The 27,180-nt window shown below is 40.1% G+C and overlaps 1 protein-coding gene across 3 annotated transcripts in view; it reads left to right on the top strand.

The window, feature by feature from the left end:
• The window catches only part of Thada (THADA armadillo repeat containing), a 295,912-nt gene that overhangs the window by 83,866 nt on the left and 184,866 nt on the right, over window positions 1–27,180 (top strand). For 2 of the 3 annotated variants that reach the window (XM_052186487.1, XM_052186488.1), the window contains one exon: window positions 1,022–1,113. In XM_052186487.1, coding sequence (XP_052042447.1) covers window positions 1,022–1,113 — 92 coding nt within the window. Of the gene's footprint in view, window positions 1–1,021; window positions 1,114–7,896; window positions 7,985–27,180 lie in introns of all 3 variants that reach the window. The other variant, XM_052186489.1, reaches the window with a different exon arrangement.

Genomic DNA, 27,180 nt, shown 5'->3' with positions numbered 1-27,180 from the left:
ATGTGTGTCCTACATGTCAGCCTGGTTTCTAAGGAGTTCAAAAGACAGCAAGCATTAGATCTAAAATTGGAGTTGTGATTGGTTGTGAGGAATCACATGGATGCTGGGAACTGAACATGGATCCTCTGCAAAAACACCCAGCCCTATAACTGCTGAGCCATCTCTCCAACATGACCCCCTCCTTTTCTTTTGAAAGAGATTATATAACTTTATTATATTGGCCAAACTGGCCTGCAGCTCATGATTCTCCCACTTTGCCCTCCCAAAACTTGGGATTACAGGCTTGGGCTGCTGTGACAGGTTGCTTTACTTTTTACTAACCAATTATCATAAAATAATTTCAGAGGCTGGGTGGTGGTGGAACACACCCTTAATCCCAGCAAAGGCAAGTGATTGCTGTAAGTTCAAGGCCAGCCTCATCTTCAGCGGGAGTTCCATGACAGACAGGAAGGAGGACTACGTATGCAGAGAACCCCTATCTCGGAGGGAAAATAATAATAAAGAACTTAAAACAAAGAAAGAAAAGGAATTTTCAGAGTTAAATTACTTGAGTGGGTTGTTGGCATTGTAAGATATATAACATCCTGAATATTAACCGATGACTTGGCTGTTTTAATTACATGGATTCTATAAAGTTAAATCTCACAAGTATTCTTCACAGATAAAAGGAGAAGCTCAGGTCTTTCCTGTTGTATTCTTTTTCAGGATGTAGAAAAATAAAAGTCTGGTTTGTTTTTTAGAAGTATGGTATTAGAAAAATCTATGTTGTATGCATATAGTTGGATTTGCACAGCTGGTTCAGTTTAAAAAGAAGTCATTGAATGAATTATCAGAAAGTTTTCTTTTTTCTCAGTAGCCTTTTTTATGAACACAAACCTTTTTTTAAATTTTTATTTATTTTTTTTGCTGCACCCAGTTAAGTAATGATTTTAAATATCTAGTTTAAACGGTATAAAGTTTAAGAAAACTTTCATGCAATAACCAATTTTCAACTCTTTCTTTCTTTTTATTTTTACATTAGGTGAGGAATTCATCCACACTTCTCTTTAGTTCCTTGATCACAAGAGTTTTCGGAGTTAAGAGGGGAAAGGATGAACTTTCCAAAACAAATAGGTAAGCTCAGTCCAACTTCACCTCTGCACAGACCCCCAGGCTAAATAGCCGCCGCCGACTCACAGATTGACCAGTGATTCCAAACTGTGACCGTGTCACCGTGAGCTCAACCATACCCTGAGTCTGCGTCCTTGGGTGGACCACCTGTGTAATGAGAGGGTCTTGGGAAGCAGCAGGGCAGGGCAGGGCTGCAGGACAGTAGTGAAGACCAGCCCCCTCTGGGAACATGAGCACGGCTTCTGTCTGCACTTGTTATCCCCCTCAAGTATTGATGAAATTCCCCCAGTTGCTCTTCCTAGATGTATTTAAAATACTATTCAACACGTCACGTCATCTTGTCATGGTCAGGTAGTGATATAACCATCTTTGTATCTCTTCAGTATATGTCCCTGATTCCCTTTTCCTTATAATTTGTATGTGGAGAAGTAGAGACTCGGCCACTTGGAAGAATCGGTACTTTTGGCTTTTTGGAGTTTGCTCTCTCAGATATTTTTCTTTTGACATGATATCTTTGGTGAACCTGTGCATGCATTTTGATTATGGACAATTTAGATGCACTGTCCAGTTGTACGTATGTATGTATGTATGTATGTATGTATGTATGTGTGTGTGTGTGTATATATATATATATGTATATATATGTGTATATATATTTGATGTTTTGGATTTGGTTTTTTCGAGACAGGGTTTCTCTGTGTAGCCCTGGATGTCCTGGAACTCACTCTGTAGACCAGGCTGGCCTCGAACTCAGAAATCTGCCTGTCTCTGCCTCCCAAGTGCTGGGATTACAGGGGTGTGCCACCACTACCCAGCTGTATATGTTTTTTTTTTTTTTAATTTTTTTTAAGGTTTTTTTTTTAATTTATTGATATATTTATTTACATTTCAAATGATTTCCCCTTTTCGGGACCCCCACTGCCCGAAAGTCCCATCAGTCCCCTTCCCTCCCCCTGTTTTCCCACCCAACCCTTCCCACTTCCCTGTTCTGATTTTGCTCTATACTGCTTCACTGAGTCTTTTCAGAACAAGGGGCCACTCCTCCGTTCTTCTTGTACCTCATTTGATGTGTGGATTATGTTTTGGGTATTCCAGTTTTCTAGGTTAATATTCACTTATTAGTGAGTGCATACCATGATTCACCTTTTGAGTCTGGGTTACCTCACTTAGTATGATGTTCTCTAGCTCCATCCATTTGCCTAAGAATTTCATGAATTCATTGTTTCTAATGGCTGAATAGTACTCCATTGTGTAGATATACCACATTTTTTGCATCCACTCTTCTGTTGAGGGATACCCGGGTTCTTTCCAGCATCTGGCAATTACAAATAGGGCTGCTATGAACATAGTAGAGCATGTATCCTTATTACATGGTGGGGAATCCTCTGGGTATATGCCCAGGAGTGGTATAGCAGGATCTTCTGGAAGTGAGGTGCCCAATTTTCGGAGGAACCGCCAGACTGCTTTCCAGAGTGGTTGTACCAATTTGCAACCCCACAGCAGGGGAAGAGTGTTCCTCTTTCTCCACATCCTCTCCAACACCTGCTGTCTCCTGAATTTTTAATCTTAGCCATTTTGACTGGTGTAAGGTGAAATCTCAGGGTTGTTTTGATTTGCATTTCCCTAATGACTAATGAAGTTGAGCATTTTTTAAGGTGTTTCTCTGCCATCCGAAGTTCTTCAGGTGAGAATTCTTTGTTTAACTCTGTACCCCATTTTTTAATAGGGTTGTTTGGTTTTCTGGAGTCTAACTTCTTGAGTTCTTTATATATATTGGATATTAGCCCTCTATCTGATGTAGGATTGGTGAAGATCTTTTCCCAATTTGTTGGTTGCCGATTTGTCCTTTTGATGGTGTCCTTTGCCGTACAGAAACTTTGTAATTCTATGAGGTCCCATTTGTCAATTCTTGATCTTAGAGCATATGCTATTGGTGTTCTGTTCAGAAACTTTCTCCCTATACCGATGTCCTCAAGGGTCTTCTCCAGTTTCTTTTCTATTAGCTTCAGAGTGTCTGGCTTTATGTGGAGGTCCTTGATCCATTTGGATTTGAGCTTAGTACAAGGAGACAAGGATGGATCAATTCGCATTCTTCTGCATGCTGACCTCCAGTTGAACCAGCACCATTTGTTGAAAAGGCTATCTTTCTTCCATTGGATGTTTTCAGCCCCTTTGTCGAGGATCAAGTGGCCATAGGTGTGTGGGTTCATTTCTGGATCTTCAATCCTGTTCCACTGATCTGCCTGCCTGTCACTGTACCAATACCATGCAGTTTTTAACACTATTGCTCTGTAGTATTGCTTGAGGTCAGGGATACTGATTCCCCCAGAATTTCTTTGTTGCTGAGAATAGTTTTAGCTATCCTGGGTTTTTTGTTATTCCGGATGAATTTGAGAATTGCTCTTTCTAACTCTGTGAAGAATTGAGTTGGGATTTTGATGGGTATTGCATTGAATCTGTAGATTGCTTTTGGCAAAATGGCCATTTTAACTATATTGATCCTGCCGATCCATGAGCATGGGAGGTTTTCCCATTTTTTGAGGTCTTCTTCCTTATGAACATCGATGCAAAAATACTCAATAAAATTCTTGCCAACCGAATCCAAGAACACATCAAAACGATCATCCACCATGATCAAGTAGGCTTTATCCCAGGGATGCAGGGTTGGTTCAATATACGGAAATCCATCAACGCAATCCACTACATAAACAAACTCAAAGAAAAAAACCATATGGTCATTTCATTGGATGCTGAAAAAGCATTTGACAAAATTCAGCATCCTTTCATGCTTAAAGTCTTGGAAAGAACAGAAATTCAAGGCCCATACCTAAACATCGTCAAAGCAATATACAGCAAACCAGTAGCCAGCATCAAACTAAATGGAGAGAAACTTGAAGCAATCCCACTAAAATCAGGGACTAGACAGAGCTGCCCCCTTTCTCCTTATCTTTTCAATATTGTACTTGAGGTACTAGCTCGGGCAATTTGACAACATAAGGAGGTCAAAGGGATAGAAATTGGAAAGGAAGAAGTCAAACTATCATTATTTGCAGATGACATGATAGTCTACCTAAGTGACCCAAAAATCTCCACTAGAGAACTCCTACAGCTGATAAACAACTTCAGCAAAGTAGCAGGTTATAAAATCAACTCAAGCAAATCAGTGGCCTTCCTATACTCAAAGGAGAAGCAGGCTGAGAAAGAAATTAGGGAAATTACCCCCTTCACAATAGCCACAAACAGTATAAAGTACCTTGGGGTGACTCTTACCAAACATGTGAAAGATCTGTATGACAAGAACTTCAAGACGCTGTATATGTTTTTAAAGAAGAGAAGCTTTAACTAGGGAGTGGTTCACACTGCTGAGAGGTTGATGCTTGTCTAACTACTAACACTAGGTGTCACTGTTGTTTTGTGTTCAGTTGCTCCTTACTGTCCATGACTTAGGATCCAGTTTGGTTGGCTAAGTGGTCTTTTTCTTGAGGACCTGGATGTAAATCCAGGCCTAGTTTTCCCTCTCATCTAAAATGGATGACATGCTCCAAATTTAAGTTTTAGGCTAATTACTTATAGAATATATTTTCTTTTTTTTCTTTTCTTTCTTTCTTTCTTTTTTTTTTTTTTTCTGTTTTCAAAAGAGGGTTTCTCTGTGTAGCCCTGTCTGTCCTAGACTTCCCTCTGTATACTAGGCCAGCCTTGAACTCATAGAGACCCACCTGCCTCTGCTTCCTGAGTGCTGGGATTAAGGGCACGCTCCATCATTGCAAATCATTTCTTTAGATGCTTTGCACACCACTCATAAGACAACCCGCTGTACCTCCAGCTCCCCAGTGTTTCTCTGCTGCTTCTTGTTTGTTTGTTTTTTAAGATTTATTTATTTACTTATTTATTTATGTATGTGAGTACACTGTCACTGTCTTCAGACACACCAGAAGAGGGCATCAGATCCTATTACAGATGGTTGTGAGCCATACCATGTGGTTGATGGGAATTGAACTCAGGACCTCTGGAAGAGCAGTCAGCGCTCTTAACCGCTGAGCCATCTCTCCAGCCCAGAATATATTTTCTTGTGATAGAACTAAGTCTTAGGAATTAAAAAAGTGTGCTTAAAAAAAAAGTGTGCTAGATATTGTGACACTGAGGCACACCACTGGAATATCAGTGCTAGAATGGTTGAGAAAGGAGGAGTGTGAATTTGACCACAGACTGAAACTATGTCTCAAAAAAAAGCCTTCATCTAAAAAGCTGCATTCTAAAGCTTTCATCGCCTCCAATTTGCAGCAAGCCTTCTGCTTTCGAGATGTATTTAGTTGTGTCGCTTTCTGCTGCAATGCGTATTTGCTCGTTCCCACTGAGTCCTTTCTGAGTCCTTTCCGTCAATTGTTTGGTATATGCTGGAACTGATGACTTGACTTTTGTTTCTTTGCAATTGGATAACTAAACTCACCTGGTGATATCTCCCGGGATGGCGATGTTTGCTTTCACTATGTCACTGCCAGAGAACTACACACGTGTGCTACTGGTCAGGAACAAGCTGACAGGAAAAGAACATCTGCCTTTTCATCAACTGAAAAATCCTGTCTCTTAGAGTAAACAACTTGGTTTCTAGGTTTTCTGTTGCCACTGGCGATGACCTTAATAGACTCATTAGCCACTCTGTGCTATCATCCCAGGAATAGTAAGACCTAGGCTTATGTCCTCGTGGGTCATTGTGAGCACAGGACTGAGCATTAGACTGTCCTTTGCTCCGGCAGAGGTGGAGTCCTGCAGAGACAGACACATTGGCCATCTTCTTCTGTCCTGCTTCTGCCATCCTTCTTACCCAGCACTCCTGCTGCAAGATTTTTGAGAAAATTTTATTGTCAGTATCTTGACATTCTTCATATACTTGTTGCCTCACATACTGTCTTGCATGTAGGAGACATACTTGCTTAATAAATAAATCAATTTTTGGTGCTAAACAAAGGAAGAAGAAACTCATTTGTCCTGCTTTCATCCCCAAATGGCTGCAATAATTGACTGAAACAAGTGATAGCTGATCTCTCTGTGCCTGCAGTTCTTCCCCTGTAAAGTGAGGGTTCCGGGAGTACCCCTGACTTCCTTCTTAAAAACGCTAAGCTCAGGCTTTCCATAAAGTTCCTAGAATTGCAACTTCTGTTAAGTGCAGTTCTTAGTACATAGACCTGCCACACAGTAAGGTAAAACAAACAAACAAAACCTACTTTTGTAAATAAAGAAGTGATCAAGGGTCCACGTCCCTTTGTAAGTATATTAAAATAAATGTACTTTTTTGAGCCCATTGGCCTTGTTTTATGTGTTCTTTGCATTATGAAGAATTGGGACATTTTATTTGTCTGTATGTTTTAAACTGCATCTGTTGAAGGATATCCTGTATTGTTTGTGGTTTTGGACTGTTACAAATAAAGTTGTGATGACCATTCATATATATGTATGACCACAGAGTTTCACTTCCCTGGATTGAGTGGCAAGTTTAAAAAATTTTGTATTTATATTTTGTGTTTTGCCTGCATGTGTGTCTGTGCCACACATGCATGCTGTACCCACTAAGGCCAGAAGGTGTTAGGTCCTCTTGAATTGAACTTACAGATGGTTGTTAGCTGCCATGTAAGTTCTGGTAATCGAATCCAGTTCCTCTGGAAGATCAGCCAATACTCTTATTTAATCATTGAGCCATCTCTCCAGTTTCTTATTTGTGTGTTCTTGAGTAATATTATTTTATTTAGATCTTCTAAAACTTATTTCCTTATGTTTCTTGTCATCTAACAGACTTATAATTCAGCCTGACTCAGAGCTCTGATCTGCAGGCCTTGCTGTGCTTTCTAAAACAGCTCTATCTCCATGGGAGGAGGAGGGGGAGTCACTCTTCATTTCTTACAGCAGAAGCAAACTATGTGTGGTCTTTAACTCTAGGTCTTTCCCTGATTTAATTCCTATGTGAATTAACCTTCAAGTACTCTTGTTCAAACTCTATAACCAGTGTCAATGTATAACATCTAAAAAGCTTTATTTTTGACCATATGCCACCCACGTGCACTGTGTAGAGTAAGAGAGTGAATTAGGATAGCTTTTGCACATTCCTGTTTCAGTTTTTGAGTTCATGGCAGGCACCTTCTGTGAATGCATTGTTAACATGGGAAAGGGCCTGAGCATGGTCTAGAATCAAGGAGCTTACAGTTAAGCTGAGGGCACAAAGATCAAGACTTGCAAATCAGGGAAATAGAAAATATATACCATAATTATCTATATAGCATGATACAAGTACTGAATTCTGTAGATATTTGTAAATGGGAAAACTAAGTGGAATATTTGAAGGAAAAATTTCTTTAAAAGGCACAGTGGATGAGTAGATTTGGGTACATTCGAGAAATCCAATCTAGAAATGAAAACAAATTTGATCTATTGCTAAGCACTTTCTTTATTTTATCTTATTAAAGAGAAATGCATAGTCAAAGAAACAGTATAGGAAGATTTTGTAAAAAGAAAATATGTTCGTAAAATCATTATTAGATACAGTGATCTGTATCTAATTAGATACATTATTAAATACAGTGATCTCAATGACTATGTATAAAGACATTACATGACTTTACTTTCTAGTGTGGAAAGGACAGAACCATTTTAGTTACTTTTTTTACTATCTTAGTGGCACAGGTATGCCAGTATCTTCTAAAGTGTGTCTTGCTCAGCCCAGCACTCTGCTTACAGGATGATTGGAAAACAGTTGCCAGACAGAATTGCTTTTCTCTTGTTTTTCATGTTTTCTAGGAAAACAGATTCCACAAGTTTCTGTGGTTACCTACACCATTGTTGAAGGAAGAATTGGATTCTCAAAACTAAAATTGAGAGCTGTAAAGTATGTGGGCTTTTGTGTTTTTGAAAGTATAATTATTAGAATTGACAATAGTTTATTTGATTTTGAACTGTATAGTAGCTTGCCACAAGTACTTATTTGGCCAAACTGGAAACACAATTTTCCCAAAAGAATTCTCATTTTCTTCACTAAATGGACTTTTGTTGTGTCCTTCCTCTGTGTCAGGTACTAAAATACAGTCAGGGATCAGAAGTATTCCATGCTTGAGCTAAGACAGTGGTAGGTCTGCACGGTGTGCGCAGAGCCCTGAGTCCAAGCTCCAGGACCACATAAGTCCTAGGTGATGATGAATGCATAAAGTCCTAGCACTTGAGAGGCAACGACAGGAAGGCTGGAAACTCAAGTTCCCTCTTAAGAATTAGAAGCTAGGGCTGGAGAGTTGGCTCAGTGTCAAGAGTATTTGTTGTTGTTGCACAGGACCCAGGTTTGATTTTCAGCACCCACACGGAGGTTTACCACTTCAAGGACCAGCAGCTGTAGTGCACAGACATACATGAAGGCAAAACTCTTATACACATAAAATAATAAAAATCTAAAATATTTTTATAAAAATTTAGATGCTAGCCTTGGTTACAAGACAGCTTGTCTAAAATAATTTGGGACAAGGGAGGGGAGATAAGGAATTGTTATAGCCAGTAAAGGCATGAGTCACATAAGCCTGAACATGTAAATTCAGTCTCTTGAACCCATAATGAAAGCAGAAGGAAGGGTGACTGTAGAGTTGCCTCTGAACTCCACATTTGCTCCTGCCCCTCCCCATCATATGTACACAGAAAACAAAAAAATAGTCCATGTCATTGGGAAAACCGAAGGGCTAATGAAGATTATCTGCTGTGTTCGAGTCTCTGTTGAAGGCAGGAGAAGTTCCCTTGGTGCCAGTTAGCCATCCTGTGTTTGTATGTGCTAGGCCATACCAGGCCCCTTACTTCATACCTATGGACGTAATGGAAGAATAGGCTTCAGTATCAAGGATTCCGGTGTTGTGCTGCAGAACCAGGGAGGTAGAAGGCTCGGATTCAGTTTAAATTGCCCCAACAAGGTGTCAGTATTGCTGTTAAGACATTTGCCATTTTTACAGTTAACTCTATAAAACTTTTATGTTTGATAATAGTTGAGTGCTATGGGATAAGAATTTGGGGGCTTATAAAAATTCTTTCCTGTAATGTGATTTCTTTTAGACTTAACTAAATATTTTTTATAGTCCATGCTTATGTTTTTCATTCATGACTTTAATTAGAGCCAGTCTTAATTATAACAGTCATCATTCCTTGGTTTTATCCTAAGAATCTAAAACAGAGTGCTTTTCACACTTTGTAGATGTGAAAATTGAGGAAAGTTGCAGGAAAGATTTGCTCAAGATCATGAGTAGCACTAGCAATAAAATTCAATGATTATTTTTAGCTCACATTAGCTTGACTGGAACATTTTTTAAATTAATAATTGCAGATTATTCTAGTAGTAACAATAATACAAAACTAGATTCAGTGATTCTTTTGTAGAATATTAATTTCATTCTACCAAGAAGATACTTCACTTGTCGCAGGCTTTTAAACAGTGATTTAAAATCAATAGCCCCATGTTTTGATATGGTTTAGAGATGTCATCAATTCATCTGCCACAGATATTTGGAGAGCATTCAGTTTCAGGTTTTAGCCAGAGAGGAGAAGTGACTTCCTTTAAAGCCTGAGAAATAAAGCTCACAACTGGTGTTGCTGTCGTCCAGCCGCTCTCACAACTAGAGTGACATCTATGCTGAGCATTCGAGCCAGGGTAGAGCTCTGTCTCTTAAGTTACTGTTCATTCTCAAGCTCAAGAATTTTAGGAAGAAAACCACAAATAAAAGTTTTAACTTAAAAAAAAATTCTTGAAAAGTAATATGTTCATGAACTTGAAGTGGGATTTAGTCATTGTGTTCTTAAATATTGACTCTTGCATAGACCAAGTAATCTTTGTTTTTAAGAACTGCTTCAGGCCGTTGCCTTTTTTAATAACTAAGACATTGTTGTTTCCGTTAGAGCATGTTCTATGGAATTTTGGCAACGCATACATCTTCTTTCTTTGTTTTAGAAAAGTATGAGTAAATATTTTTTCTTTGCTTTGGTGTTTTTGTAGCTTAAATTTTATATGAGCCAGACTAATATAATACCAAGATTACATAATTTAAGACATCAGGGTTGCTTCCAGGCCTATGAGATAAAGTCTTCATTTATCAGGAGGATTACAAGCAGGACTTGTTGCACATTCACTACCTGTAGAGACATAACACAGAACTATTTTCAAAATGAGAAGACCAAGACAAAAAGATTAGACACTGAGGGAGCAGCTCTTTAGAGCATGGAGATACTACCTTCTCATTCTAACGTCGTCACTGAAACGATTCCTTTAGTACTGAATAGTTTGAAATTCCTTGAATGGTGTTACACACTAAATTTTTAGAATATAATTAATAAAACTTTCATTGACTATTTACTGTGTACCTGGGCACTGTAATGTGTACAAAAGCAGCTCCTGACATGGTCTTAGACTTCCAGGACTTTATTGTTTAGGGAAAGATAAGATAACTTTGAACTTGTCTAATAAATGTGATTACTAAACTTTATAGTCCTGACTGTCAGAGCAGGGGCTAGAGGAGGGAGAGGCCATCCCAAGGAGTTTTTCTGTTTATTCTTGACTTGAAAGGAGAGCTAGAGTTAGATATGCAAAGGAGAAGGGATTATTGCATGTGCTATTATATGGTACATAATGGTATAGTACACGGTACACATACAGTTGGAGAAACAGTGTAGGCCAGAAAGGGTATGGTAGATGTTTTCATTAGTCATATGACAAGGATTGGTTGGCCACCTGTTATAAGTAGGTCACTTGTCTTATATAGAAACATATCAAGGTTTGTTTGAATTCTATATAGCATTAGGAATTGGTCAGAAGCTTTTGTATCAAAGGATTCCATAACAGAATCTTCTTTTTTCTTTCCCTTTTTTAAAATTTTTGGGTTTTTTTGTTTGTTTGTTTTTGTTTTGTTTTTTTGAGAGTCATTGAGAAACAAGAGACTTCTCTGTCACTGGCTAGTAGAACTAGAGAACACAGTGCAAGGCCCCTGGATAATTCCTCCTGAATTGCAATCCATGCAAATCTATGAACTTTTCATAATTGTAGACGTTAAAATTCTATACAAATTAAAGTGCTTCCTTGAGAGAAAAATCTTCATATTTTGTATTAGAATTTTCGATTATTTTATTATGAAAAGATCATTCCATTTGTCCAAAGTCTTGATTTTTGGTCTGTTCTAATTTTGGTTGTTCTAATAGCATGGATGGTGAGCTCATCAGCAAGCCGAGGGCCTGGTCAGGTCATGAGTGCGTGTGTCTGTGTGAGAAAGACACAGTGGCTGGGCCTGGGGACAGAGGTATTTAGATAGGCTTTGGGCCCTCTCTTGAAGCATATAACTGCCCTGGGAGGGACGCCTTCCCAAGCAAAGGTGAGTTCCACTTATAGGAGTGATGAAGTAGAGGATTGAATGTTTATTACGCAATTAATGACGTCAGTTGCTACATTCATCTAGGGTCCAGAATCTAGGCCATCTCCAAAGCTTTGAAAATGTCTTTATAAAGAATAGTGATGTTAGACAAAGTGGTGCATGCCTTTTATCCCAGTACTTGGGAGGCAGAGGCAGGTGGATCTCTGTGAGTCTGAGGTCAGCCTGCTCAACATAGCAAATTCCAGAACAGCTAGAGCTACATAGTAAGACCCTATCAAAGAAAAAAGAATAGTGACTTTAATATTGGAAGATAATATATGCAGTATTTTGTTTTAGCCTATAAGAAAGTTTATTTTCTCTTTATATTTTTCTACATATAATTATAAAATGTTGAAGTGGTACCATTTTATATGATTTTATATGCATCATTTTTGTAATCAGCTTGCATTGAAAAACAGTGTCATCTAGTCTTAGTACATTTGTGTTTCTGAACCAGACTACCTGATATTAGGTAATACATAACGTTTTCCTTATGATTCTGGTGGCTGCAAGTGGTCAAAATCATGGATTTGGCATTCTGGAGATAGCCCCGTGTCTATATGTACAGCAGGGCATATCTATTAGGGCCGAGTGTGTGGGCAGCTTTGTTATAGTATAACCTGCTCTTTCCCCATGTGATCCATTCTGCAGTATAGTATAGTCCACTCATGACTGTAATCTCCTGTGATCAAATTACCTTCTCCTAGTGGTTCTAGGAGAACACTGAACCATTACATCTGAACTATTATGCTGGGGGCCAGACTTCCGGTATATGTACCTTTGAGGGACAAACTACATCTGTCCTGTATTTAACTGCCAGAAACAAAGTACATCTTTTCAGATGAATGGTTTGGGAAACATTAAAATAGAGATTCTGGCTATGATACAGTTATGTTCTGAGACTGAAAATGCTATTCTGCAAAATGAACTATCTCCCACCATCACTATGGTGGTTTGAAGAGAAAGACTTTGATAGACTCAGTTGCAGCTATTGGAGAAGGATAAGAGCTGGGCACTGTTGGAGGAGCTGTCACTGGAGATGGGCTGTGCCCACGCTGTTTTCAGTCAGTCCTTCTCTCTGCCTAGTGCTCGTGGATCAGTGTGTGCTGTCAGCCACTGCCCCAGGACTCTGCCTTCCTTCCCGCAGTCTTCTGCCATGGCCCCCATGACTATCATGGATTCACCCTCTGTAGATCTCCAATAAAGACAAATCTCTTGGTCATGGCACCTTAGCATAGCACTAGAAAAGAAAGGAAGACAATTACTGATCTGTTGTAAGCTAATTGCAAACTATGATTTACTTTGGAATTTGACCCATATATTACAAGGTTGATTTGTTGTTACCTTGTTGGAAGGTAAAACCAATTTTTTTTTTTTTTTTTGGATTTCAAGACAGGGTTTCTCTGTGTAGCCCTGGCTGTCCTGGAACTCACTCTGTAGACCAGGCTGGCCTCGAACTCAGAAATCCACCTGCCTCTGCCTCCCAGAGTGCTGGGATTACAGGCGTGCACCACCACCACCCGGCGGAAGGTAAAACTATTAAATAATACAAGTTTATTGGAATTGCTATTTGATTTATTTTTATTTCTGGGTCCCAAATCCCCATTCATTTTAAATTGAATGCAGTATTTTAATCTGACTTTTTTAGCCTTTCTGCTCAAATTAGTCTAGTTGTCCTGAATAATTTTTCTTTTTCTGGCAGCCATGTTTTTCTTTTCTGTTCTGTAAATGCTGAACTGTGTGTTCTGTACAGACTGCTTCTATAGAAGGAACACAAAGCTGTCTGACTCAGGGCAAATTAGCTGGGCTGACCACAGGAGGAGTAGATTAGCTACATCGCATAGTGTCTGATCTAGCTGCTGAATCTTGAAGGGAAGGCTCAGCTCTGGGAATCTTCATCTTTGCTGATTTATTTCTGTGACTACTGAGAAATCTGAGTCTTGAGATGCATAGAGGTATCTGACGCGCCTGTGCTCGGGGTGCCATGTCTGCAGAATTGTCCATTCATTCAAGCCTGTGAGCACTGACGAGGCTCAGACACTTATAAAACATGATCAGAATTTGAGGACAAGGAGAGCGATGGTGTGACCCATCGTGGACTCTTCATTGTGGCCATATGTACACCAGAGCAGAGACAAGACAACCACATCTGTCAGGGCCAAGTGTGTGGGCAGCTTTGTTAGAGTATAACCTGCAATGCTAACCTGTATTAAACCACAGTGAAGCTGTGGTCCACGTGGACTCTGGTCCTCCAGCTAACTCTGCACGGGCAGGAAGGTAGGAAGCACTCTGGGTTGTCTCCTCCTCACAGGATCAGTCTGCATGCTGCTCCTCCACTCTAGTTCCTCTGAACAAATGCACCCCTAGGAGAACGTGGCCCCAGTCTTTTAAGCTTACATGCTTCAAACCCTTTCCTTTCTTCATGTTTTCTTCCTGTGTGTACTGTTATTTATCGAGTTCCTTACCCTGCCAGGATAAGGAGGAAGTACAGAGTAGTGTTAACACTATCTTCCAGATTTATATTTGGAAATGAAGTGGTAACTTCAAGAAACAATGTCACTGGTCTTTACAGATAGAAAATACCCTGTTTTCACTAAAACAAAAAATAAACTAATGAAAAACAAGCAAAAACCAAAATAAAAACCTAGTATAAGCCAGCATCTTTATCTTCCTTATGATTTAATTAAGCTTTATCTAAAGTGTTAACACTCTAGAGAAATAAAAGTAGGTTTTATTGAATGGTACTTTTTCATTTTGGTTATTTACCAGTAAGTTGGTGTCTTAATATCTTTTCCTGCTGCTGTGATTAAACACTCTGACAGAAGCAAGTTAAGGGAGAAGGATTTATGATAGTTCACAGTTCAGGGCACAGTTCACCATGGCAGGAACATCAGGGACATCAGCAGGAGCCTGAAACAGAGACACTAGAACTAGGGTGCTGCTTTCTGTCGCCTTTCTCCATTTACACAGCTCAGAGTGCTGCCAGGGACCAGCCTGATGCACAGTTAGGATGGGCCTTCCTGTGTCAACATGGTCAAGACAATCCCTCAACAGGCGTACGCAGAGGTTTGGCCCAGCTCCTCAGTGATTCGAGATCTTGTCAAGTTGGGCATTTAACACTAGCCATCACAGTTTGGTTTGACTTTTTATCATTATAAAAATATAATGGTTCAATAGTGAAATACCTCACTTCTGTGGGATGTCTGCTAATACAAATTTTTGCCACAGATGGACTGGTCATTTTTAAATACTTGTTTTTATCCTTCCTGTTTCTATCACTGGCAACTTTCAAAACTGCTCTGACAACTGCCGTACTGGTTGGCTTGTCCAGGAAAAGTGAATTCTGTGGATTCCATTGTGTTTTCTGTGGAGTTTCTTTCTGTGAAAATTCCCTTTTGCTTCTGTTCTCATTACATTGAAATTTAATGATTTTTAGAGCCTTATGTATGTATGTAATATTGTTCATTATAAGTGTTTTAAATTCCCAGAACAGTTTGTCTTCATCTAAAGTAACTTTGTGCACATAACCTGATACCACTGTTGAATGCGTGTGAATAAGCATCAACTGAACTAGGTCTAAGGAGTGTAGCAGAACATGAAATGTGCCTGCCATGAGACAAATACCAACAAAACTGTAGGCAGAATAGTAAAGGAAGAGATCAGTGTTAGATTATGACGTGATGATAGCTTTAAGAATGAGGAAATGTTTGCTAATTAGGAATGAAGTTATATTATTCTAGAATAACTAGAGGCAAGGATCTAATGATCCTTACATATTCTTTCTATGATGCACGTGCTGGGACTTATGTATATTTGGTGCTCAGCCAACTCAAGAGATTTGGCTACTTTTTTAGAAGGTCAACATGAGTTTTGATATATATCCTTATTTAGGGGAGGTGTGAGGAGTGTAGTGGCTGTGGACCAAATCCAGGGTATGGTGCATGAAAGGCAAGCACTCCACAACTAGACTTCAAACCAGGGCCTTTGGATGTGTTCTTTATAACCAGAGACAATCTGTAATTATCTGTATGCTTTCTTGGGGAATAATGAGGGATGCTAACAGTGTTTTTTGTTCCCTGCAAATCTGGAGGGCTTGACTCTCTTTCCATTGTGCATTCTGAGGCTAGGACACATAATGCCAGGTGTGCATGATAGAGCTGTTAACCAGGCCATCTTGCCAGCTTTTAAAGCATTTCATCAGCATCATGCACTTTACCTTTGCCAAAGTGAAGAAGCAAGTTCTTTATAATGAACAAGAATTTTCTTGATAATAATTCTATCACTTTTTTTTTTTTTGGTAGCTTGTGTGCTTATTTTGAGAACCCAGCTCCTGTAGCCAAGGCTGGCTTTGATTTGCCAGTTTTGCACAAAAAGACCTTGAACTCTTGCTGCGCTTGACTTTTCCCTTCTGAGTACCAGGATTGCAGGCTTGCACTACCATACCTTGTAAATAACTCTATTACTGAATATTTCTTTCCTCCTAGCTTCAAAGATATTAATTCCAAAATGTTTTAATATATGCAGTGCTAGCCAGGCGGTGGTGGCGCATGCCTGTAATCCCAGCACTCTGGGAAGCAGAGGCAGGTGGATTTCTGAGTTTGAGGCCAGCCTGGTCTACAGAGTGAGTTCCAGGACAGCCAGGACTATACAGAGAAACCCTGTCTCGAAAAAACCAAATCCAAAAAACCAAATATATATGCAATGCTTTTCTGTAGCTCAAGTCACCTGGTGTAATTTCTAGACCCTGCATACTACTTGTCTTTGGGATCTGTTTGTTGTTGTCAGATCTTAAAAAACAGTTTTCCACATGACCTTCCTATAGCAGTTGTTGCTTTCCCTAGCCCTCTAAGGTTAGTTCCTCTAATTGCTCCCACTCTGCCGCTGCCTGTCATTCACTGAGCATTTACAGACTATCTAATTTTTCTACATAATGAAAAATGGTGCAAGGATTATTCTTGTGAACTTATAATTTTTCCCACGGGAGTATTTCTTTAGAATAAATAATCAAAAATGGGAATACTGGGTTAAAGAATACAAACAGTTTATGAATTTGATAGCCAAGCTTTCTTTTAAATGAGATTGTACGAATTTTCAAATTTACCAGCATGTATAATCTTCTCAGTAGTGACTATAATTACTTTTTTGTAATTCATGTGTAAGGGAATGTGGGAGGAAAATGGCCATGTTGTTTCAATTTCCTTTGCTTTTTATTAGTGGGAGATTGAACATTTGCCCAACATTTATTTGCTGGTTAATTGTGGGTTTTTTCAGCTTTGCTTTCAGGGCCCTCTATAATTTGCACCCGACCTTTTCACCTTATTTTCTATTATTCAAACTCACAAATAATTACTCTTGGGCTTCTGTCTTCCACCTAACAAATACATAGACTCTGTCAGACCAATCTGTCAATGTTCCTTTGAATGTTATGCTTTTCCTTTGAGGGCCCACCCCCCAGCTTTTGTGGGGTTTGGGTTGGTTGGGTTTTTTCTACCCCTGAAATGCTTATCCCTTCATTCCTTCCTTAAGTTACGCTTTCTGTCCTTCTGATTCAACTTCAGTCTTAGTCTCTGGGAAGTCTTGCCTGGTGTGACTGTCAGACCTGACTTAGGTCCCACGCTCCTTGTTCCCCATCACTTGGTCTGCATCTGCCTTTTGTAGCAGGTCCAGGAGAGCATGTTGAGAGACGGGGCAATAGACAAATCTAGATCTCACTTCATTCGCTTGTGTTTTAGGCCCTAAGCTGTGGTTCCTTCTTCTCAGTGTTCTCAGGAACTGGGATAATCAGATCTGGCTCTGTGGTGCTTGAGGGGTGAAGAGGAGGTTCTTAGGTGTGGTTTCGGTTGAGGTTTTTTTCTCTTTAAGACCTGCGCTGGTTCAAGTCAGTTGGAATCGCAGCACTGGCAGCTGGAAAGTAGACATGGGGTCCCACCCTTAACCTAGAAACTGTTTGTATTGGCTACCTACTGGCAAAGGGAGTGGAGTGTCATCCTCTATCAACCACCCTCCAGGGCAGGTGCCAGGCCCAGAAGTAATTAGCCAATACAAAAGGAATTCCATGCATTGTTTGTTTGTTTCTTTCTTTCTTTCTTTCTTACTTATTTTGTATGTGGGGGAGAACTTTTTGTTTTGGCATTTTTTGTCTTACTGCTTTTGTTTTATTTGTTTTTGTAGGGTAAGTGAGATAGTATGTTTATGTTTTAAATTATTTGCGTGATTATACCCACTAAGTATTTGTTTTCTTTTGCTTCAGGGTTCTTTGTTGTTGTTGTTGTTGTTGTTGTTGACATTTTGAGATAAGATAGCTTGTTTGGCCAGAAACTGGCTGAGGCCAAGCATGACTTCTCCATCTGCCACCTCTGGAGAGCATAGATTATAAGCCTGTGTGCCAGTGTCCTGGTTTATGCAGTACTGGGGATTGAACTCACAGCCTTCCAAATCCTTGGCCAGCATTGTACCAGCTGAGCCTCATCCATGGATGACCCCTCCTCGTATGCCTTAGACATAGCAGACTGTCTCCTGTTAGTTTGTATTCTCAAAGAAATGCCAAAGAGAGGAATGCATTGTGTGTGTAGTGTGAGTCCCAACACACTACTTCAGTACACAGCTGCTTCAGTAGTGTTGGGTGGCCTGAGCAGCTGTGAAATGAAGGCACTCAGAGCTAAGAACCCTGACTGTAGTTTACCAGAGCTGAGAACCCTGACTGTAGTTTACCAGAGCTGAGAACCCTGACTGTAGTTTACCAGAGCTGAGAACCCTGACTGTAGTTTACCAGAGCTGAGAACCCTGACTGTAGTTTACCAGAGCTGAGAACCCTGACTGTAGTTTACCAGAGCTGAGAACCCTGACTGTAGTTTACCAGAGCTGAGAACCCTGACTGTAGTTTACCAGAGCTGAGAACCCTGACTGTAGTTTACCAGAGCTGAGAACCCTGACTGTAGTTTACCAGAGCTGAGAACCCTGACTGTAGTTTACCAGAGCTAAGAACCCTGACTGTAGTTTACCAGAGCTGAGAACCCTGACTGTAGTTTACCAGAGCTGAGAACCTTGACTGTAGTTTACCAGCAGAATTTTCTCCCAGGGCCAACACGATGGCTAATCCTGATAAGGTGGTCTGGACACCACTCACCATAAATAGAAATTCTGAAACTAATGATTGTAATAGGACCCATGAATCTGACAGGAACAAGGAATCCAGTAACCAAACATGAGTGACATTAACATATTAACATAAGTGGATTTGAGAACAAAATTTCCTAGGTAGTGCAAAGCTTAAAGGAGTACAAGGGGAAGTGGTTGCTTTTTGATGATTCTGAAGTAAAATTACAGAAGAGAAGGACTTTCTGAATTCTCTTTCCCCTTCTACATCTCCTCCATCTTCTCCCTACTTGCTATTTTATAAAAAAATTACAGTGAGTATATTTTCCTTGTAAATATTAAACAGACCTGGACAGACGTTGGTAAAGAAGTTTACATCCAAGAGTCTTTAGCTTTCCTAATGAAGCTATTGGATATTATTGGTCTCTCTGGGCTTTTATATAACTAGTGAGATTTCAAATACTGAAAACCATGTTAATTTTTAGAAGCATTTTCTTTAGTAGTGTCTAGTGATGGATAAGCTGGGAACAAACTTGTGTAGATTCTAAGTGATCCAAAATGGAAGCTTGAAACAGTTTCACTTTTGGATTTACATGATTGTTGTGTTTGTTTTGAAAAATAAAGTGCTTGCATTTATATTCTCCATTAAAAACAAATGCTGAGTTTTGATGCTTGTTCAGCCAAGAGGAATAAGTTATTCAGTAGAAAGCCCTAAAAAGATCCAAATTATACCACCAGATTTTACTTTCCCATAAAGGGTTGTATTCACTAATATTTGTGAGGAACCTATGCTTAATAGTACCATAAGAAGCTGTAAATGAAAGCAGAAAGCTGATTCCTGCTCCTTTTAACTGTCCTGTGATGTGGATTAACAACACTGTTACCCCTCATTCACACTTTGGATTTCCAAGCATTTTCAAAAAGCTGAAATGGTGACTCAAGGTTAGTCAACATGTGACAGGTTGTTTTCCTTTATTTAAAAAGTAAGCAACAAAATATATTCTGGATGAAACTCTCCACTTACTTTAACTAGCAACAGATGCTGTGATCAGTATTTCTACTAAAAGCCAGCACTTTTTACATACACCTCAGGCCTCACAATTAAGCTTTATGCCTTTCCAAGCATAACAGTTAGCCAATAAACCAAAATATCAGTCTAGTCTGGCTTAGCTCAGCGCTCTTTTGATTTTTTCCAGTCTGTTTGATGTAGAGGCTTACTGAGATTTATCTACTGAGCTGTTCATAGTCTGTAGGGTCAGAGCCCTGCCTCCTTATATAAGATTCCACTAGTGACGGAGGATGCGGATAGTCTGTGTAGTGTGGATACGCTAGTTCTTTGTGCTCGTCCTTGTTTTGCTTTTGAAATTTTTGAAACTATTCTCAAACTTTTATTAATACTTAGTATTTTTTCATTTTCTAATTTTATACTAAAAGCCTTAAAACAGATGTGCTATAATTGGTTCAGTTTACTAGAGTGTTTTTTCAACATTTGATAGAAACAGCTATGCAAATGTGAAAACTTTTCCAATTAATTGAAAGAGAAAATCAGAATAAAAGTATACAGTGGATAGTCATAGGCACTGGCTGTATGCAGAGGCAAACGCCCTCTCCTTCGGTTGTTCCTGGTTGAAATAACATTAATGTAGCCAACTTTATAAAAAGCCTCCAGACTGTCTTCTCCTTATCGAATGTTTTCCCGGGCATTCCCATGGGGATAAGTATTATTGCCCTGGTCCAGATGGCATTCTTGGGAGTTTCTGTGATTAATTTGCTACATGTTTCATATCTGGTGTGTTGCAGAGCTGGTGTTATGACTCCTAACCTAGTTATTTTTCCATTATATCAAAGCTTTTTTGTTGACTAATACACACTTTCTAAAAGCAGCAGAGTTTTGCTAGTGGCTTAATCTTTCCTGAGAGGTGGGATGAAATTGCTCAGGCTACTGGAGATCTGCGTTTCCACTCAACTAGAGGAGCAGTGAAGCTCGTTCACTGCCTGCTTCAGGGCCCTCACATAGCACACAGGACAGGCCTGGCGCTTGTGTGATCGTGTTCCTATTGTCCACACAACACTGAAAGGGTGCCTGGCACAGTGGAAATGCACAGGACATTTTGCTGTTGCTAGAAACATTAATTCAGTGGTCTTGGTTGACTCGGCTGTGTGCAGAGTAACCTTTAGGTCTTTAGCTTTAAGAATCTCTAAGACCAGGACTGGAGAGATGGTTGATTGGAGAAAAGCACTCACTCTTCTTACAGGGGACCTGGGTTTGGTTCCTATAAAGACCTTGATGGCTCACTCCAGTTCTAGGCAATCCAAGTCCCTGTTCAGGCCATTGCAGGCACTGGACATAGAGTTGTTACACATACATACTTAAGGCAAATATACAAAAAAAAAAAAAAAAGGACTCTTGAGTCAACTAGAGTAGGTGTCCTCTAAGTTGCATGCCCCAGCTTCAGAGCCTTTTGTAGGGAGGGTTTGGAAGCAGGGCATAGTTGAAGACTGTAAAAGTCAGGGTCTGAGCTTGAGAAATAAGTAGAAGTTGGGTAAGTGAAGAAAACTGTGGGTTGGTCTAATAGTATCATTTCTAGAGGTGTTGAGGTGAGTTGTGTGATAATTTGCCTGCCTGGCTTCCTTCCCTCTCTCTGTTTCACTCTTTCTTTCTCTCCATCCCTCTCACCTACCTTCCCTTTCTCCGTCCACCCCACCCCCACCCCCAGGGCTACCCTCACACTCACTATGTAGCTAAGGATGACATCGAACTTCCGGTCCTCCCTCCTCTACCACTGAAGTGCTGAGATTACATATGTGAGTTACCACACCTGGTTTGTGTGTTCCTGGGAGCGACTTTATGTATGCTAGGCAAGCACTGTACCAGCTGAACATCCCTAGCCTCCAGAGTTTACTTTTGACCCAAGACTTGAGATGCTAGAGGGAGAGCCAATGGAGCATGTCCACTTGGCAGCTATATACACATAGTCTGGAGGCTAGGAGTAAGGTCTGGCCTAGACAAAGGAGTTTTCCATGTGTACATGGAATTTTATGTCTCGGTGAGTAGGCTCACCAAAGGGCTGAGACAGCATCCAGGAGCCATCGCTAGTTAAATGATGTGCATGGTAAAATCTCCCAACAGAGATAGACTTCTTTAGTATCAGGTTTGGTGATGAGGCATGTGTGCTTGTGTATTTTAAAATCAGTGACTATTTTGGTTTTTTCTGCAAAGTGCTTTGATTCTCCCATGGAGGAAATGTACTCCTGAGCTGTTCATCCCAAGACTGAGTACTTCTAGCACCTAAAGAAATGTTCAATCCTTAATCATCAGGGTAATGCAAATCACAACAACCCTGAGATTCTACCTCACACCGGTCAGAATGGCTAAGATAAAAAACTCAGGAGACAGCAGGTGCTGGAGAGGTTATAGAGAAAGAGGAACACTCCTCCACTGCTGGTGGGATTGCAGGCTGGTACAACCACTCTGGAAATCAGTGTGGTGGATCCTCAGAAAATTGGGCATGATACTATCGGAGGACCCTGCTATACCACTCCTGGTCATATACCCAGAAGATGCTCCAACATGTAATAAGAACACCTGCTCCACTATATTCATAGCAGCCCTATTTATAATAGCCAGAAGCTGGAAAGAACCCAGATGTCCCTCAATGGAGAAATGGATACAGAAAATGTGGTATATTTACACAATGGAGTACCATTCAGCCATTAGAAACAATGAATTCGTAAAATTCTTAAGACAAATGGATGGAACTAGAAAATATCATTCTGAGTGAGGTAACCCAATTATAAAAGAACACACATGGTATGCACTCACTAATAAGTGGATATTTGCCCAGAATATACAAGACACAATTTACATATCAAATGATACCCAAGAAGGAGGAAGAACAAGGTATAGATACGTGGGTTCTTTGTAGAAAGGGGAACAAAATACCCACAGAAGGAAATACAGAAACAAAGGGGGGAGCAGAGTCTGAGGGAAAGACTATCCCACCCAGGGATCCATCCCATATACAGTTACAAAACCCACACACTATTATCTATGCCCATAAAGTACTTGCTGACTGGAGTGGATTATAACTATCACCTGGGAGGCTCTGCTACTTCATGACAAATACAGAGGGGGCCACTCTCAGCCAGCCAGTGAACTGATCACAGGGTCCCCAATGGAGGAGCTAGAGAAAGGACCCAAGGAGCTGACGGGGTTGCAGCACCATAGAAGAAACAACAATATGAGTCACCCAGTACTCCCAGAGCTCCCAGGGACAAAACCATCAACAAGAGAGTACACATGGAGGGGCCTGTGGCTCCAAACACAGGCATCAGAGGATGTTCTTGTTAGACACCAAAGAGAGAAGAGGCCCTTGGTCCTGCAAAGACTTGATGCTGTAGTGTAGAAGAATACCAGGACAGGGAAGTGGGGGTGGGTTGATTGGGGAAGGGGAGATGGCTTATGGGATATTCGGGGAATGGGGAAACCAGGAAAGGGGACAACATTTGAAATGTAAATAAAGAATATACCTAATTAAAAAAAAAAAAAAAGACTGGGTACTTCTGAGGAGGCTGTTCCCTCTCCTACCCTTTTAGCACTCCATGAGGAGCCTGTTGATTCTTTGCCCAGCCATTGGAACTTAGTGGGAGAAGGCGGAACTCTTTTTGCTTTGTTATGGTTCTGAGTGTTAAGTCCTTAAACGTAATTGGAGAAATAATGAAATTATCCTCAGGATTAAACAAGTTCAATGGATTTTAATTTTCTTGACAAACTGTAATTAAGAAATTGTTTGGGGAGATTTACTCTCTGAGTAGGATTAGCTCACCTACATTTTTCATTGGAATAAAAGTAGGTCTTGAGTTAGAAAGCAAGGTCGGAGGAGTGTCTCCATTGCTTTATGTAGTGCAGAGAAAATATGTAAAGCTGATAGGAGGAGGGAAGCAGAGACAATTAGAATATGGTAGGGAAAGGGTTCTCTTTACCCGCTGTACCTGCTTTATCTTCAGTTCTGGAAGGCTGGGCCAGCAGGGCTTTCACCCCTATTCTTGTCCTGCCAAGAGTTGCATATTTTTGGCAAAATGTTCATTACTGGCCAGGAGTGCACAAGAAAGTCTTTGCCAGAGAATTAAGCAAGCAGAAGTCTGTCAAAACAAATATTCTAGTTTGAAAATATAGTCCTGCGGGGGGTGGGGGGTGGGGGGTGGAGGAGGCCAGGGCATGCTCTGAGGCTGAGGAGTCATTTCATAAGAATTCTGTGATCTGAAAGGCTGCTGTTTGCCAGCACTGAAGGAAGCAGGGCTGCGGAGCATTAGACGTACTGAGGAGCAAGCGTGGGCTTCCTGGGGATTCACTCGGGCTTGGGCTTGGGTTTGCCTTGCTGCTCATAGGATGACAGCCTTTTCTAAGAGTGAAAGATTCTGATAACAAATAGCCTTTTAAATTAAATTTAAGAGGTATTTAACAAAACTTGTGTTTACATGGAAAAAACTCTGAGGTCTGAGGATATTAAGTACACATAAACAAATCCTCACAGAAGTACCAGTCCATTTCATAAGCATTTATTTGGCTAGGAAATGCCAACTTCATTTGACTCCAACTTTAAAAGTATTTGTTATTGATTCTAAAACGCAAAACTTGTTTTTCCCCCTCTAACTTTTTCTTCCATTTGTTTGTTATATAAAAAAATTATTTTATAAATGAAAAAGCGTATGGATTGGATAAACACAAGTGTTTTTAGATTCCCTCATCATGTAGATACTCATGTTATGTTCTGAGTTGGAGAAACAAGGTTGCTTGTTAGCTGATGGTTCTGGTTGGACCTGCTGGGGTGGGCCTGGATGCTAACTGTACTAACGTCAAGAGAGAGAGAAACAAAGATTACATACAAAATTGGATGTTCTAAAGAATTTCTTGATAGAAAATCTACATACTACTGACAATATTTTCTAAGATTTAAAAAAAAATAAGGCATGCTACCTTATAATATTTCAGTAAATGTTGTGTGTGATAAATTATATTAAAAATACAATTAAAAACATCAATATAATATTAGTAAAATACACATAAATTTATTCTTACCCCTTCCTGGCATAATTTACTTAGATCTGCTAAGTAATTCAAGGGACAATGCCTGAGAACAGAGCACAGAGGAAGTATTTCTGCCCTTTGATTCTCTGACTTGATCCACTTTAGTTACTGGAAGAGAGGTTAATTAATGTAAAATTTCTTTAGTTTTAGTAATTCAGAAGAATAAAAATCTTTTAAGGGCTTCAAAAGATCATGGTGCACCATTGGAATTTGCCTTTAGTAAATGTAACATTTGTTTTCTAAAGAATTATAACAACATACTTAAATTCCAGAACAGTAAGCAAAATAGCTTAAGTTCACTGACTTGAAAAAACATTCTTTTATACTGCATGGTTCTAAAATAAATACTTAAAAGAAACAGAGAGCTAGCCATTCTATCTTGGATTTCATTTTCCTTCAGATAGAACAGCTAGAACAAACATTCTTGCTAGTTAACATTGCCTGTGTTTTTATGAAGTTAATAACTGACCTGTCAATCACGCCCTATATAAATACGGTAGTTGAATGCTTTCTGCTTTAGAAGCACTTTTATTTACAAGAGCTGCCAGCCAAGATTTCCAAAGCACTCCACGGGCTGTTTGCTTTGATCTGTTTTGAGGGTTGGTCTCTTTATACCTGTTGGTTTGCTCTTTATGATACCTTTGTGTGATCAGGTATTGGGAGAACAGATGTGCAGAATAAACAGAGGGAAACCAGGGCTCCAGAGAAATCATGTAATTATGCACCAACAACTCTAGAAAAGAGAATATTTTCCTAAATCAACTTAGTTGCTGTTATGACAAGAGAACAGATGTCATGGTATTCACCCTGGAGAATTTTTCTTTAACCACAGCTTTTTATGGAGTGGTGTGGTCCTCTCCACTGCAGCTTGCTGAGATGGTGCAGGCCCTCCCCCCACACCTTTGCCTCTGACCTTTTCTCATTTGCTCCTTCCTTAGGGAATGTTTACCACATGTCTCTATCCAAATAATCAGCTCTCTGTTGGGAGAACTACCTTTGAATTTTGAACTGGAAATGTGCCTTTTCACAGTTTAGGCCACTTCCAAAACAGAAGAGAGTTTTGGTGGGTCCCTCTGTGGCTTTGATTTAGAGTCTCCCCAGTGCAGAGGGGAATTGAATACTGAAAGCCTTTGCACCGCACCACCCCCACCATGCAAGCATGGTCTTCAATAAGTGAAAGAAGGGCAGAAAGGAAGAGAAGCTGCAGTGCTTGCCTCCAAAATGACCTATTCTGAGGGATTTCTTTTCTCCTTTTAATTAAATGCTGCCTTAGCATTTCCCATGAATTAATTACATTTGCATATTACTTTTCTCTAGGAAACTTAATGTTTGTAACTTATGTTTTTGTTCGAAACTAGAAAGGTTTTTATCATCTGTGTGTTTTTATCATCACTTAACAATGCCTTTCTGAGAAGTGGTGTGTTTTCAGGCCCTCAGAGGGGTTCTCCAGGCGCTTGCAAGTCCTCTTCATACTCACTGGCCGTCTGGGCCAAGCACTTTTCCCTCCTGTGACACTTGTGTGACTCCACAGACTGGTTTTCTGTGAAAGGGTGCCAGTGCTTGTTGGCTCCAGGGTTAGAAAGAAGGCCTTTTGCTAATAGTTTTTCTCCTTGCTTTCTGCCCAGAAAAGTTCTAAATCTAGTATTTCCAACAGTTATTATTGCAGTTTGTTGGGCTTCTGGTGTATAGGTATAGCTTTTAAATACTGCTGTCTGTGATAGTCAGCAGAGCATAAGTAATACCCAGCTATCCTGTTGTAGCAACCTTCCTTGGGAGTAAAATTATTTGGCAAATGTTAAGGTAAATTAGAGCTTGGTTTTGAGCTCTGTCCTCCTACAGAGCCGTGTGGGGAGCAGATTGGAAAGCTCCAGTTGCCAGCGACCAGCACAGACTAGCTAGGCTGTAAAGCTGTGCTCAGACCGAAGCCTCCTAAGAAGTAGGAAAAGGCTGGTATAACCTCTGAGCATCTTTAAGCCTTAGTTGTAAGTGGAGCTACAGGACAGCCAGAGACCAGGCCAGAGGAACCAGAAGCAATTACAAAAGATGGGCCATGCTACAAACACCAGTGAAGAAACTGCAGATGTGCCAGGGATGGGGGGGGGGGGAACCCTCTAGCTGCTTAGTTGACAGATCCTGCCTAGTCCCCTCCAGTGTTTTTATTTTGCATTCATTCAGAGTTCAAGCCTGTAATTAAATTTTCTGAACAAAGACCCTATTAAGTTACACCATCCAGATTGATGACTAACAGTTCTTCCTTCAAGGTACATAAGGAAATCTGTAGTGTGTAAAGCAAAGTACAGACTGTAGTGAGGATTAAGGTGAACAGTGTTACAGTAGACAGCAGGTAGTGGGGTTGCTCCAAGTGGGCGTTTCTGCCCTTCCTGCACTTGGTCAGGTGTCTCCATTTACCCTGTTGTCTAAAGCAGTGTCAGCAATAGGCTTACCCATGAAAAATATGTGCATTTCTAACAAACAGTG

This window comes from Apodemus sylvaticus, chromosome 6 (genome assembly GCF_947179515.1).
Source record: "Apodemus sylvaticus chromosome 6, mApoSyl1.1, whole genome shotgun sequence".
NCBI lineage: Eukaryota > Metazoa > Chordata > Mammalia > Rodentia > Muridae > Apodemus > Apodemus sylvaticus.
Note: the sequence above shows the minus strand (reverse complement) of the source record. Positions and strands in the feature narration are given on the sequence as shown.